This window comes from Streptopelia decaocto (assembly GCF_964273445.1).
Source record: "Streptopelia decaocto genome assembly, chromosome: 1".
Lineage (NCBI taxonomy): Eukaryota > Metazoa > Chordata > Aves > Columbiformes > Columbidae > Streptopelia > Streptopelia decaocto.
In genome coordinates, this window is record NC_138663.1 from 2,242,999 (window position 1) to 2,259,047 (window position 16,049).

Genomic DNA, 16,049 nt, shown 5'->3' on the forward strand with positions numbered 1-16,049 from the left:
GGATGGAGGCCAAAAGATGCGGTTTCATCTTGAAGCTGGGTTGGGAGATGAAGAGAAAGGGAGATTTAGAGGAAGGGATAATAGTCTGAGGTGAAGGGGTGGGATCCTGGTGAGCTGGGGCTCAGTGAAGGGTGGAAAAGAGCGGAGTGAACAATCTGTGTATGGGAAGCTGAAACCCCAGGACTGGTACAGAGGTCAGAAAGGTGGACAGACAGGGGCAACATGGACAGACCCCATGGGGTGGGTCTGGAGCAGCCACGGAGGCACCAGCAGCTCTTGGGGTTTCAAACTCACCTGAGGCCATGGGGTGACCCTGGCCAGGGCCAAACCATGACCTGGAGACATTTGTGAAGGGCCATGTGGATGGGGAGGTTGATGATGTCCCAGCTGTGACTGCTGAGGTTGGTGGTGGTGAAAGAGGTGGTTGTGAGACAACCTTAGAACTTAGAGAGTCCCCAGGAGGAGAAACTGGGAACCCCGTTTTGAGGTTCCCTGACCAGTCTTGCTTTTTCCTTCCCAATGCAGCGACAATTGTCTATAGGGACAGTTTGTTCATGGGGATTTGGGACGGTGTAGGATTTGGACTGTGGTGGGGACGGGGCCATGAGTTTGAGCTGGAGGGATGTTTTGGAAAGGCTATAGGCCCAGACAGACCCGACCAAGCATTTGGTGGAGGCGGTGAGAGAACAAAGCATTGGAAACTCAAGAGATTGTAGCTTTAATTAGGGACCTTCCCAAGGTGACATGTCCCCTTTCCCTGCTGTGGGACACGAGCCTTTTCCCCACACATGGAAATGTCCAGGAGGAGGGGCGGAGGAGATCAGGAAGGAGAGAAGGAAGAAGAAGAGATTTGAAAGTTGGGTAGCTCTATGGGTCAAAAATATACAACACTGATATCATACACGGCCATCAGTCCCCTCTGGCCAGCAGGCTGGGGCCGGGTGGTGGCCCCACACAACCAGCCCTGCTCCGAGTCCCCCCTGCCCCATGGGGGGGTCACTTCCTCCGCCCGATTTGGGCCATGAGGTGCGCGTTGGCGGCGGCCTTGGCCCGCAAGTTCTTGGCTTTGGCAATGTTGAAGAGGATGTTCATGATGTTGGTGGGGACGTCGAGGGAGAGGGTGACCTTGGTGCGGCGGTCGCTCTTGGCCCGGTTTTGGTACGTCTTCCCCTTCACCTGTGCCTGGGAGACATATTTATAATGGCCTTCACCCGGGAATGTCCTTTTCCCCATCTCTTCATCCACCATATGTTCCCCCTCCTCCTCTTCCTCCGACACCTCCTCTGGGGATGGGGAGTCAAAACCGCGCTTGTCCAAGATGGTGTTTTCCTCAGGGTGGCTCTTCCGAGCTTCGGCAAGGGCCGTGTTGAGGCAGCTGAAGATGGAGGCGGCGTTGTAGAGGTGAAGAGCCTGGCTGGTCTGGGTGGCACAGAGGAGGGCGAGGAGAAGCAGCAGCCTGGTGTGGGGCATCGTGGTGACCTGTCCCGTGGAGAGAGTGAGGGAAGGGCAGAGATGGACATGAGCTTCCTGTGGGGCCCGGAGCAGAGCATCATCATCCTGCCGTCTTTTTTCACGTAGAATCATTTTGATTGGAAAAGCCCCTCAGGATAGTGGAGTCCAACCATAACCCACCCCTGGTACTGCCCCATGTCCCTGAGAACCTCATCTCCGTGTCTGTTCAACCCTCCAGGGATGGTGACTCCAGCACTGCCCTGGGCAGCCTGTTCCAATGCCCCACAGCCCTTTGGGGAAGAAATTGTTCCCCACATCCAACCTCAACCTCCCCTGGCGCAACTTGAGGCCGTTTTCTCTGCTCCTGGCGCTTGTTCCTGGGGAGCAGAGCCCGACCCCCCTGGCTCCAAGCTCCTTTCAGGCAGTTCAGAGATCAGAAGGTCTCCCCTCAGCTCCTGTTCTCCAGCTGAACCCCCCAGGTCCCTCTGCTGCTCCTCATTTTTGTGTCTGGGAAGGGCTTAAAACCTTGGTATATGTCTCCTGCTCTGCAAAACTTCCCTGTCTCTGAGTCTTGTCTCTCTGAGAAGGGGCACATTTTCCTTTATATCCCTCTGACCACTCAAAAAGGCACCTAAAATGAAAAAAGGGATCTCCCGGTGGGGGTTTTTGCCCATGTGGATATCACACAAGTGTCCCCAGGGCCAGCCCCGAGGGCACACGGCCCCTCCAAGCACCTGGAGGCATGTTGGCATTCCCAATCTTCGGGCCCCATCTCGTGGCAAACACGTCACACGGCAAGCCCTGGCCAGGGGACAGTCCCCAGGGCCATGGGACAGTGCCTGGGGCTGGGCTTTCACCACTGTTTTGGGGCTGTGAGCTGCTATTTCCTATGGGGACGGGAGTGTTGGGGGCCAAGGAGGTGGGGGGAAGCCCCTGTGAAGATGCTGTGGAGTGGGATGGCTCCCACAAGTCTCCGTGGACATCTCTGTCCCTGGGCCACCATGGGGCAAGGGCTGCTGGGTGGGGGGAAATGTCCTCAGACCCGTCCAAAATCAAACCAACCCCCTTGTCCCTGCAAATCGTCACCCTGGACCAGCTCTTCTGCCACTGAGACATAGTCCCTGAAGCTGCTGTCACCTTAACTTCCCTGTCCCTTGGAGCAGGAGACCAGGGCAGGTTTATCTCCTTAACCCTGCACTTTTCCACCCCTCGGAGGGGAGATTGGGGCAGGTTGTACAGGCAGAATTTGAAGGAGCCACTTGATTTTCACTTCTTTGCCTCACTCGCCCCTGCCCAAAACTCCACAGAGCTCCCCAAGGCAACAACTGTCCCCTTAACCCTGCCCTGTGTCCAGATGAGAGAAGAAGGATGCAAAGCAGCTGTGGCACGACCCAGACATCACTGTTACTGTAGGATGGGGGAGAAAAACCCTCCCCAGGCACACAACCCCCATGCAAGAGCGATTCATGACCCGACAATTTCCTTCCTTCAGCCAAATCTGATCTTTAAACCCTGGGACTTAGTTTTTCCTTGTAAAAGCTTAACAGGACAAACATATTATTCCAACCCCAAAGGCTCCCCCTTTGGAGCTGTGATTTAGCCCTAGAAGCATCATCCCCCCCCCCAAAAAACCCCACTCCTTGCATCTCCTGCTAGCAGGATGGGGGAACTTGGGACATGAATTTAGATATGGCCAAATTCATCGCCCCTGCTCTCCTGGGGACACTATTTGGTCCAGAGCTGCTGGCTGGAGAATGGAAATGTCTCCAAAAGCTCTTGCAGAGCCGGAACAACTGCTGGGAGAGAACAGAGCAGGTTCGAGCTGTTGCTGCCCTCTCCAGAGCCGCGGAGCAGCGTCTCCACCTCGCCTCTCCCCGACAGCTATTTTACAACTGTCTGAATCAGGTGTTGTGTCCCCATGGCCAGATCAGACTTTTTCCCCTTAGCAAAACTCTCTAGAGACCCAAGCCGAGCGAGGGGAAAGGCAGAGCAAGGGGGAAACACGGCAGAAACGCATCCGCGCCCAGCGCCTCGTTTCCTGCTCCTCGGCTGCGGGGAGGATAACCTGGCAAAAGAGCAAAAATCAAGGCAAAGCAGCAAAAAAATGCAGCGTCCAGCTGTGCTGGCGGACAACAAAACCTGGGTTTTGTGTCATGGTATGCCAGAAAGTTTTAACGGAGCGGGAAAGAAGCTGGAATTGAGTATTCCTCCTCCAGAAAAAAACAGCAAGAAAAGAAGCAAAAACACCTGATCTGGGGAACTCGGAGTTAAATCTGCCGCTGCCGGAGGAGGGTGACCCGCAGGTGGGTGCCCTTTGCAGAGGGTGGAAATTGCTGGGATGCCTGTGAGCGATTTACAAGCATTATATTGAGATGGTACTGAGGTGGGGTTATTTGTACGGGCTGAAGATTTACCTCTTGGTTTGAAAAGAGAGAAGTAAATCGTTCCGGCAAGGCAGCTCCGGCAAACTGGGGACAAAGCTGTTTGCTGGTTATCACAGGCTCCTTGGCAGCGGAGGCACAGGATAAAGCTCATTTTTTCCCTACCAAAAAGTAAGTCTGGAATAAAATAATACTGTGGATGAGACCTGTAGACTTTTAAAGTTCTTTCTGTCTGATGCCAACTCCACTTTCCTAATAAATCTCTCCTGATGATGCTGATTCCCATGGCTCCGAAATTCAAGCTGACCCAGTGGGGATAGGGCTGTGCCCTCCTCTCCTCCCCATCCCTTTAACCACAACCATGATTTGTCTCCTCACTTTCCAATTTCCCAAGATTTCCAAACCCTTCTTGTGTTGCCCAGCCTGATCCGACTCCAAAAATTATTATAATAATAAAAAAAGAGAATTCTTTGCTTAGAAGGGATGGTGGGGGGAGTCTCTTAACACAATACCTTGGGCTGCTTTTCCCTATCCTGCCTTCTTTTCTTGCAGAGAAACGTGGAACCTGATCTCCCAAAGAAAGCACTGAAATATTTAAAGTTTGTGCAAATGAAGGCGGCTGCTGGTTAATAAATGAAACCCAGGCACTCACCTGGTTGTCCTCGGTGGCTGCGATGGGAAGGGGTTCGCTGCGGTCTCACTCCGAGGAGAGAGGCATCAGGTGCGTTCCCCGAACTTCTGCAGCCTTGCTTTTCTTTTATTGTTATTAAGAGGGCTGCGATATTTTTTTACCTCTCTATGGAAACGCTTTTTCCCCTCCCTCGTGTATATATAAAAATGAGCGATCACGGGGTTTCGAGTCGTAACTCCAGACGTGGAGCCTTCGTTTGGGCATGATTTCATTACAATGAATTCAGAGGGAGCTGGCAACGTCACGGGGCTGCGGTGCCTCTCCCCATTCAGAAGGGGAAAAAAGGGGGGGAAAAGAGACGTCTGAACCCAACAGCATGTGGAGAGTCACCTGAAAATAGGGCTGTCGCCAACGCTGGGACTTTGCAGGATCACACAGACACGCTTTCCCCCCGCTCCTCCAGGTATCGAGGCACTCGGGGCCAGGATATTTTAAACGCGAAGGTTTTAATGACCCCTAAGGATGTTTGTTGGGTTTTTCAGCATTGATTAACAGTGTTATCCCAGTTAACATGTTTCTATTTGAGGAGTGGGGTTGTTGTAGCACCTTGGCATGGTTTTGCCCTGGGATGGTGCTCATAACTTACCCACAGTAGGGACAGACTTGCCCCGCTGACACTGCTTTGGTTTCCCATCTACAGAGGTTCTTTTTCCTCCCATTCAGGCAGAGAAACCCGTGGAAGACTGAAATTTTGGGGAACTTCTTCTAGGATGTGGTAGCACGGTCCCAGGTGCAGCATTTGAAGAGGGGTGTGAGGATGATGTGTGTGTTGAAAACAAACAACCAAACAAAACCCCAAAAAACTCAAGCTCCCCTAAGGCACTGAGATCCATCAGAACTGAGATTGCCCCAAGACAGCAGCCACGGAGGAAAATCCCTCAGTTTGGGGTCACAGGACCATTCTGGTCCTGGTGTGGTCAGCAAGAGGTCATGACGCTGGTTTGCAAACAAACGTGCTTTGTGCTACAAAGAGGATGGGGATGGAGATCTTGCTGGAAACAGGGGTTGTTTCATGTGCTCCAGGGCTGAGACACCCAAAGGAGTCAGGTCTCTGGTGATGGGTCCCTCCAGTGGCCACCACAGATTTGTGGCTGGGTTGGGAGGAGCTCCTGGTGGCCTCAGGACCCCACTCAGCCCTTCCTGCTTGTTGGATCTGCTCTCTGAAACTTGCTTTGAAATGCCATCACCAGCTTCTTCTAGCAGACGGTTGGTGGGGAGCAGTTATCCCTGGGAAGGGACAAATCCTACCAAAAGTGGGGAAAAGCCTCTGAGCAACCCCACAAAAGACAACAGCAGCCAGTAGTGACCCTGGATGGGCTCCAAGTAAGGATGGGGTGATGTTCGCACTCCTGGACCACACCAGTGATGGTCACAGCTGCTCCTTTGGAAAAGAGGAGCCATGATGGTGGATATTCTTGGATGAACCTCTTTGAGTTTCTCACCCAGCCCCTGAAGATGCTGGGTGTTGTCTGGGAGGCAGTGACCAGTGATGGTGAGATTTCCCCTTTGGCTTCAAACCTGGGTAGAGCATTCTCTCCTTAATCATCTCCAGCTGTTGGATGAGACCCATCAGCACCCACCGCTCCAGCAATTCACTCCTCTTTCATTTTCATTTGAAGCTTTCATCACCTGGACCGATGTTCTCTTTTCCCCTCCTTCACTCAGACCTGGAAGGTGGTTTGGTTATCTAAATCTTTGGAGCGTTTGGTCGTGTTTTTGGGCAAACAAACCCACTTGCAGACTTTAATGCAAAGTCCAGGGTAAGAAACTCCATTAGAGGGAATTCTTCCTAGCAGAAGAGAGGGAAAACACCATCTGGCCCACAGTCTTCATTCCTCTCCCTCTGGCCAACCTCGTGGACTCATTTATTGCAGAAAGATGAGGTGTCTCCAAGGGCTGCATGGCCCCTGGAGCTGATGAAACCCTTGATCTCGTGTTCTGCGGTGAGGAAGCAGTGATAGATGAGAGCTGTTTCCAACCTGTCCCCCTCGATGGAAGTCCATTAAAAATGATTCCTCCTTGTGCTCCATCTGGATGTGTGAGAGCTGATTCTCAGCAACCTTCAGCTTCCCTTCATTTGGCCTGTGTCCTGCCTTTGACCTCCATGAAGTACAAAAGGCTTAAGGCAGCGTCATTACCCAGTAGTTGAATTAGTGTTTGTGGACCAAGTGACAGTGCAGGGCAAGGCCTGAAGCTTGGCAGAAGGTATCTAATGCTTTTTTAAAGACGTGCAATTCTTTGGGTGGTCCTGAGCTCCACTCAGTCCAGGTTTGACTACCCATGGAAGAAGGTTTTGTGCTTGGGTGGACTGTGAGGGCTTTGCCAGTGTTTCTATCCCATTGTGCCTCCTTGAGAGATGTTTTTTGCATCTTCTTGTTCCCTGTGGGCTGCAGATGTTGGCTGTGGTCCTTGTGGAATGCTCAGGAGACCCTTGAACCTTGTTTGGCTCATACCAGTAATAGCCCTGCATGCTTCAGAGCTAGTTAGGTACCTGCTTCCCCTGATTTTGTTGGTCTGGGTATGGAAGAATGGAGTTAAGGATGTGAATACACATAGGATGGGAGCTCTGGGTGATGACCTGGTCAATGGGTGCTTCATGAAAGGTGTGTGGGCACTCAGAAAGTGGGTGTCCCTCTGCCTACCAGACAGGGATGTCTACATCCCTGCCTTGGCATCACATCCCATTGGGGTTGAGAAGCACTTTAAAAAGTCTGAGGGAATTGCTGAAAATGTCTCCAGTGGTAATTTGGACTCAATTCTCACCTGCTGGGAGGAGATCAGCAAAGGAACATAAAAGGTGTGGAAAGGTTATTGTTTCTGGCATTGGCTGTGGGTCCAGCATCCCACGGCCCTAAAGGCAGGCCAAAACTGGTACCCCAGAAATCAAGGCCTGGTGCACCTCTCTGATGCAAAGACCTGGTGTCCCTGATCATCTCCAGGAGTTTCAGGCCTTCAGGCCACAGTAGAAGCCCCTCTATTGCCAAAATCACTGGGAACCTGTGAATCAGGTACTTGGGGAAGGAGATGTAGATTAGGGAAAGGACTGATGCCAAAGCAGAATAATTAAGCCATCCTAAAGCCAACTCTGTCTCAGAGGTGATGGGGTCTTGAATTAAGTGCTTCAACAAAGTGAATTCAACTATATGAAGACTGCAGATTGGGAGGGGATGAGGTCTATTTGGCTGCATTCACTCAAGTGATGTCTGGTCCTCCTTTGCAACCATCCCCTCCCTTGTTGTGGGGTGGGTGTCCTCTCACTGAATCATTTTGGTCGGAAGAGACCCTCAAGATCATTGAGTCCAACTGTTAATCTAACACTGTCAGTAAGGCTTTAACAGGATTGAGAGAAGTGTGTGTGTGATGGAGGGAGAAGATGTGATCATGCAGTTTTTATCCATTGCAACTGCTTCAGGCTGTCCCCATGGGTTGTCCGTGCTCTGAGAGGATGGAATTGGGGTGTTCAGCCTTTCCTGGCTGGTGGCTGCAGCAAGATGACTTGGGGACATTGGGCAAGGGCTGACCCACATGCCAGGAGGTCCTGTAGGACCCTGAGGGGGTGTTGGTCAATGCCAACTCCTACCTGGGCTCTTTGGTGTCTGCTATATCCTTGCATGGGAGGGTGACACGGGCAGTTACTGACCTTCACCATGGGTCCATCTTCACATGGCTGGGGTTGAACCTCACCCTATTTGACTGAACTGGGTGGCAGTAGATCCCAAATTTCTCAGGGGACCAGGGCACAAGAGCAGACTGAATGTCAAGGAAGGATTTTAACGCTTAAAAAGATGCTTTCCTGGACAACCAGGCTTGAGATTGATCATCTCCATGCCTGCAAAGGTGAAAAACAATCAAAACGACCCTAACAACGTACTATATTTTAAATAATGGGATATATACATGGGTCCCCCCCAAAGTCAACTCTGATGCCAGAATGACCCATGTAAATGTGAGGCTATTTTTTCCTGCAGACAACAAAAACTATCTGAGAGTAAAGCTGTAGCATGGAGGCAAATTCCATTCCCATCGTCCATCATGTCAACACCGGAGCCAGGTGGTCAAACCCATCTCCTGCGCAGATACTAGGGCCTATTTCTGTGTTTTATTTATATATTGTTGGGCAGGGTCAGTGCAGGACAACATCCTTGCAGGAGGCAAATCCGCACGCCAGACGTGGAGTCTTCACGGTGATTTTATTAGGGGAAAAACAGGAAAGAGAAGGCAGTGCCTAGGGAAAAAAGATGAAAGAAGTCTAAATGCCTGGTTCATCCCTATATCAGTCCACTTCAAAAGCAAACTGGACTGGTTTAGGTGGCTACTGTGGTTCAGTCAGCTTTTGCAGGGGATCGGAGAGGGGTTTTTGCTGCAAAACTGAGAATGTCCTGGCATGAAAATACCCCCAGCTGACCCTGAGGAAGGAGGGATCCATGGTACAAACAGCCTGGGGCACCCATGGGTGCTGTCTGGCGTCAAAGGGGACCCAAATTCCAAAAAGCTTTCTCTGAAAATCACTAAACTTATGAAAAATACAGGTTTTGTCATGAGCATCCTCGCACATCTCCCTCGTGCGTCTGTCTCTCCAGGAGCAGGACACCTTCCCACCTCCCCGCAGCCTCCCCTTGCTCTTGCCGAGCTCAATTTCCGCCTCTGAATCATCATTTAAAGCCCAAATGTGGGCAGCTGAAGAGGAAACTTATTAAAATTTCATCACTACAACCATTCTGCCACTGGGAAAAAAAATAAGACGATGCGACTTGTGGTCATGTCACACCCGAAGCCTTGAAAGCAAAATGCGTGTGCCAAATACCAGCACAGAAGTTTTGCTTGCCTGGCCCAGGGAGGTTCTGTTTAATGCCTTCAGCATCAGAATTGCACGGAGGAGTTGGACACAGATACACTGTAGGTCCGTAGAAGGGCAGAAGAGAGTTTTCTAGTTTCCTTTGACCCTTCTTTAATAATCTTTAAGACTCAGTTTGCCCTTTCAAGGCTGAGGAGGGAGGAGGATCTTGCTGCGGTACAAGACTGCCCATCTCCCATCTCTCCATAACTCTACAATGAACATCCCTTCCTCTCCTCTGAAGCTGATTTTTGGTGGATTTGTCTTCCCAAAGCCCCAATTTTGGGTTGATTTTCACTCTTTCCAACAGCTCAGCAGCAGTAAGTCCCTGCATATCCCTCCATATAGTGGGGGCTGAGAGCTCAGGAAGCTTTGACCCAGGATCTTGGTAGAACAAGGAGAAGAGATGGGAACATGGAGTTTGTTAGTTTTTCAGGGGTTTAATTATTCTTTTGTCTTTTTTGCCCTTTTTTTCACCTTCTTGGGCCCCAAGTCTGCTGCTGCAGGGTCACAGGGGATTTACAGCCCCGGTCATATGCAAAACACTTGGCTGCCTGTAATGAGCAGTTACCCACCCCACATTCAATGTTTCATGCTCCTGGCAATTAATTAGCTCTGCTTGTGCTTTTGATGTAAATGTAATATCAAAAAGCCTCTTTGGGATAAAACAGGCTGGGGCTATTTTGCAGATTGCTACATAGGCTTCTCCAACAATTGCTTGGGCCAAACCCAAAGGCTAACTTTATCACTGACAGCTTCCAGGCAGGAAATAGAGCTCCGTTCTTGGTGTTTTCCTTCCAAAGACAAGAAAAAAACAATGGAGAAGAAAAAACAATCGGAAATCCTCCAAATGGCCTTCCCCAAGTGTTTTCGGCAATGTTTCTATCTGCTATCTTTCTGTTGCACCTCCTACCCCCTCTCCAAAGAGGTGTTTGCAACTACTTGTATGTATGGGATGTACCTGCAGCTATGTGGACATGATGCCTCTGGTGGCAAGAAAACATATAAAAACAAGGAAAAATGCAAACAGAGGCTGTAGGAGCCTGGATCAATATGCAGAATTAGCACTGGCCTCAGGGCATTGATCCTGACAATGGTTCTACACATAAAACCTGTTTATACCCCATGGAGTAAAGTATGAAAATAGCTATTTCTCCTTTTTTCTGCCTCTGTAAGCAGGGATCATTGTGCTGGTGAGGCTGCAGCAGCTGGTCGAAGTGGGTGGGAGACACATTGCTTAAGAAATGTGGTGGTTGCTTCTCTACAGATGGGTTTATTGCTCCTCCAGCATTTCTTTACCACCGAGATCACGGCCTTGGTTTGGACTTTTGGCTTCACAATCCGTGCGAGGTGTTTGGGGTGATTTTAGGGGTGGGGTGGGACACGTCTGGGGATGTAGGACCATTGGTGGAGCTCAGGGTGCTGGGCTAAGGGATGTCCAAGGCAAGGGATGGGCGAGGAGCCATCCAGAGGAAGCCTGAGGGATCAAACCAGATTTACTGGGGTGGTTTGGGGTGCAAAATGGAGCAGGATGGACACCCCAAGGCAGCTCCTGCAGGAGCACTGGCTCCTGGATGGAATTTCTCCTTTGTTTTCCTCCTAACCCACACAGCAACTATGTCAGCAGCAAATCCATCCCCATTTTTGCTCTGGCTTGTCCCAGCTCAGAGGAGCAGGGCTACGTTCCTTGAACAGGGTTTTTTTTTTCAGGCTTTTACAACGTTTTCCCTTCTTCTCAAGGGTGTTGTGGTTGTTGGGTTGCAATTCCACCGTGCAGTGGGCAGGGGATGGTGCTCACCAGCATCTTCGCAGAGATGTTGGCAAGAAACTGTATTTACCAATACAATGATGTATTGATTACTATTACTCCAAAAATTGACAGATACCACCCAAAAGGTGTGCGGACTGCACATAAACCTCCAATGCCTCCCACAGAGGATGGGGTGGAGGATTTTGCAAGATGGACTTGCCGGTGCTCAGGTCCAGCCCTGCATTAACTCATGGACATTTTCCTCCCAGGCATCTCCAGAGCTTAAATTACTCCTGCTCTAAAAATATCGCGTAATTAATTAACCTAGCTGAGCGCAATTCAGGCTGATGACATGGCGATGAACTTTTTTGTTGCTTTTGGCTTCGGCAGGAGTAAAGATAGGAGATTTTGTCAGCTCCTTCCCAAACAGCCTGTCCGCTCCAATCTGCGCAGCCAGAGGACGCTGGATGATGCTCAGGGCTCAGCCGTCAGCACTGGCGGCCGTTTCAGGGACTGCATCATTATCAAATTACTAAATTACGCCAGCCCAGCCTCTTCATCTCTCGCCATCCATTTTCTTTTGTCAGGGTTGCTAAGGAACTGCCCGCGGGCATCGGATGCCACAATGAGGTGAGTTTCTCCTCTCCGCGCCTTCTTGCAAGACTTTGCTGGCTTAATGCACAACAAAGCTCCTCCTGCGAAGGAGCTGAGCATGTTCAAGCTATAGTTGCACGTATATCCATAGACACAGACCCAAGGGTTCAGCTCTGGAGCCGTGTGATCTGTGAGTCTCTGATCTGATGAGTGATGGGGTCACTCATGCTCCAAAATCACCTTCTGCTTCACAAAATTCACGAGGGTCTGTGAAGCTGGTTTTATGTGCATTAAACCCCAGTTTTTCACGTGCTCACAATGATGCTTTTTAAAGCCATTCTCCAATGTGTGTTCAGAAATTTTCTGCCTTTGTCCTGTTTGGAGCAGCCTCAGGTCCCTGCGCCTGGAAAGCAGTCGGCTCACCAGCAAATCGTTCAGCTCTAAAAGTTTCCCCCCTCCTCCCGCAATCAAATAATTTCAAGAAACTCAATTAGTGTGACATGACATTTCCAAGGAAACACCGAGGATGCATTCCGGTAATATTTTGGCCCTGCCAAAGCGGTTCAGATGGCAAATCAATAGTAAACATTTAAGGCTAGATGTATTTAAAAAAATCAAGTTATCAATTTCCCATTACGCCTGAGCTCCCAGAGCACTGATGGGAAATTCAAGCTGCATTTAATACACCTAGCGGAGGACTGAAGAGCTTGATCTCATACACTTGCCCACAATTTTGGTTTTCACTTCTCAAGTCTTCCAGCTGCTTTGCAAACCTCAATTAAGCCACCTGGCTCCCTGGTGAGCTGCTGGCTTGGCCTGTGCCATGAGCATCATTTATGGTGAAGGATCTTGAGCCAAATCACACCCTCCCACACACCCCGAGAGACTCCGTCCCTGTTCTTTGGCTACATCTTGACCATGAAACCAGGTGGCCAAATTTGTCCCCCAGACTTGGCTTTGGAATACGTGTACTCGTCACCAAGCGTAGAGCCAAAAGCTGCCAAGAAATTCTGCACGTTGGGAGGTGAAGTCCTATTTTAAGTGATGGCACTGGTCTTAAAAGGAAAAAACACAGGTTTTGTCCCATTTGTTTGGTGTCTGGGAATAACAAGGGAAAACGAGAAATCCATCATACCCTCACGCAGGTCTCAGGTCCTCCAGGTCTATTTGCTCACCTACTGCTCCCTCACTGTGCTACTGATTCACAGCTATAAAAATGGTCTTCATGTGATTACTGTTCCTTAATGTCTCCTCAGATTTGATGTCAACATTCCTGCCAATGAGTTCACCAGCCCACAGTGGTGCACCCTCCTCTTCTCTAATGCCCTGGTGCAGCTGATAGTTGGAGTGGATCAATGAAATGTGGGGCTGGACTCTCTTGGGGAGAAACCACAACATGAAGGAAGGCTTTCTCCCCTTGATTTTGGTAAATAAATGCCACTTTGAGTTATTAATGACCTGGCTGGTGGCAATGGTTGCCAAGAGGTGATGCTGTTGCACCCTGCATTGGAGAAAAGCTCCTGGGATCATCTCCATTGTCCTGGTGGAAACCCAACATTGCAGCACACAGGGAGGGCAGAGACAGATGTCCAAGAGGACATGTTCTGGGAGGGTTTGGGCAACTGAAGGAGGCAGGGAGAATGTGCACTCTGTACAAATAGGATGGAGATGTGCCCTGTGCATTACCGTATCACCAGAGATGGTGTAGCCATGGTTGGTCAAGATGGTAATGAGCAGTCTGGCATTTCCTCTGATGGCCAAACCAAAGCCTTTCTTCTTAAATCCTCCTCCTTGGGAAAACCTCCCTACTTTTCTGGGACAAACCCCGCAGCCCTGGGCAGGACTGTCCAAATGCTGGACCCTGGGTAACACATGGTCTTGGGCATCCCAAGAGAAGCCAAGGACAAGGTGGTTGGTTTGTGGGGACACGCAGAACTGGGTCAGAATGGAGCTGGTCCAAAGTTATTGCAGACCATAAATATATATATATATTTTTTTCCATTGCTAGTAAAACACCACAGGCTTTGAACTGACCTGACACCCTGGGCCAGGTGGTGGTGGCCACTCGATTGTGACAACCCCGTATTTCTCCTGGTGCCCTCACTGGAGGGGGAGCACCACACCAGAGAAAAGGGAGATGCTACAAGGGTTTTCTTTCTTTGAATAATAAATATTATTACTGATCTTTTTTCTATATTAATTAAATAATGAGAACTATGACACTGTTGAGGTGTTAACTGGGCTATCGGTAATTTCTTAGCACTGTGTTTACAGTGTGTCCCCTTTTGGCCATGCAGATATTTTTGTTCCAGTCCAGCTGTGGGCTGGTTTGCATCAGGAAGGATCATTTGGGGGCACAGGGGTTCGCAAGCAGAGACGTCCCAAATCAAAACAACGTGAGTGAACCTTTCTGCAAGTGCATCCCCAGCCCTCATATGGCTAAATTCCTTTTCTTTAAGGCTCTGAAATGCTGTTCGCTCTGCACAATTGTGGGACCTCAATGCCATGTGCCCCTTGGCAAAGCCCCACCTAAATAAACATTTTCATACCAGGGTGACAAATGAACTTGTGGGTTGTGCACTCCGTTAAGTCTCTGTTTCCTTGCGCACAGTGATTATTTTGTCGATGCAATCCTCCAGCCCCCCATCGCTGTGATGCCAAGGAAATGTTAAAATATGGGGTGTTTCCCAGAAAAACACCTGTTTCTTGATGATATGACCTCACCTGGAAATGCGTAAATGCTCTCTTTTGGGTGATGCTGCACCCTCTGCTTTGCTCAGCCAGGGACATTTTGTTTCTTTTCCGAGGGATTATTTTTCTTGCCATGATACAACACCTGAATGTTTTTCTTGCCGAAGTACATTTCGATACAGAACATCATTTCAGGAGGAAATGTCAGTCTGAAAATGGCATTTGCCTCATTGCCAACATTTACCAAATTCTAATTTTTTTGTTTTTTTTTTTTTTTTTCCGATAAAACAGATTTTAGCTGTTGGTGGAATAAAAATAAAAAAAACCTCTGCTGGTCCTCACTTGGGGCCTGGGACATTATGGGGAAGGGGAGTCCTTCTTCTACCTGTGCTACCAGTAGCAATGAAGCAACCCTAAAACTGGGACATGTGAGCTAAATCTTACCAAACTGTGCAGAAAACATTTCATAACACCCACTGACTTCCCAACCAGTTCCCAGCGCAATCCTTGAAAGCGCAACGAAGTTTTTGGCTTGTTTATTGGGGACCTGCAATGGTGAGAGGAATCGTGGCTTTCACCCATGGGTGCTCACAGCGGGGCTCCCCAGGCTAAGGACTGGGAACCCAAAATTCTAGCACCAAAATTTTGGGGAGAGCCATGCCAAGCTGGTAATGTGAGCAGCAGTGACATGGCCAACTGAGAGGTGTCACTTTTAGACATCATGTTTTCTGCCTGGTTGCAACCCGACAGCGATTTTCGTCACTCATGGGGAAGGTAGAGCCTTTTGCTTTTGCTCTTTCTTTGGGAAACTGTAAGTATTTCAAAAGCCAGGAGAGACTTTTGTGCCATCAGAGTTGCTGTGACCCTTCCCAGGGGCTGGCAGGCTGTCCCATGATGTGCGCTCGGAAGAGATGCTGTCAGATAGGATCCCTCTCAGCTGGGTCCATGTGGCCACCAAAACCCAGAGGTTTAACCTCCCACTTGTTGGATTTCCACACCTCTCCAGGCACCAGCTCCAAACACCTCAAGAACCTGGGGGTGGCAGGGAGAAGCCTGGTTTTGGACTCTGTTTTCTTCTTACCATACAATTTGGAACGGCTCCTTTTCACCTGTCCAGGGAATGGTCAAGTGAAGAAGGTGAGACTTGCTAAAGGCCATGAGGAGTTCAGGGTCAAGCTGAGGGTCTAGAGCACAAGTGTGATGGAGTGGCTGAGGGACCTGGGGGGTTCAGCTGGAGAACAGGAGCTGAGGGGAGACCTTCTGATCTGTGAACTGCCTGAAAGGAGCTTGGAGCCAGGGGGGGTCGGGCTCTGCTCCCCAGGAACAAGCGCCAGGAGCAGAGGAAACGGCCTCAAGTTGCGCCAGGGGAGGTTGAGGTTGGATGTGGGAACAATTTCTTCCCCAAAGGGCTGTGGGGCATTGGAACAGGCTGCCCAGGGCAGTGCTGGAGTCACCATCCCTGGAGGGTTGGACAGACAGAGATGAGGTTCTTATGGACATGGTTTAGTGGCACTGTTTCGTTAATGGTTGTACTCCATGATCTTGAGGGTCTTTTCCCAACCAAAATGATTCTATGATTCTATGAAAGACCATGGGATGAGGCTCAACCTGCCCACCCAGTCTGTCATGAGGAAATAGAAATTATCACCTTTCTCT

General features: G+C 49.8%; 1 protein-coding gene across 1 annotated transcript; it reads right to left on the reverse strand.

Moving 5' to 3' along the window:
* Positions 1-996: 996 nt before the first annotated feature.
* Positions 997-4,554, reverse strand: UCN3 (urocortin 3; the record flags this gene model as incomplete). Its single annotated transcript, XM_082067324.1, has 2 exons — positions 4,486-4,554; positions 997-1,479 (listed from the first exon to the last, which is right to left on the reverse strand). The coding sequence occupies exon 2, from the start codon at positions 1,468-1,470 to the stop codon at positions 997-999; it is 474 nt and encodes a 157-aa protein (XP_081923450.1). The 5' UTR covers positions 1,471-1,479; positions 4,486-4,554.
* Between the last annotated feature and the right edge of the window lie 11,495 nt (positions 4,555-16,049).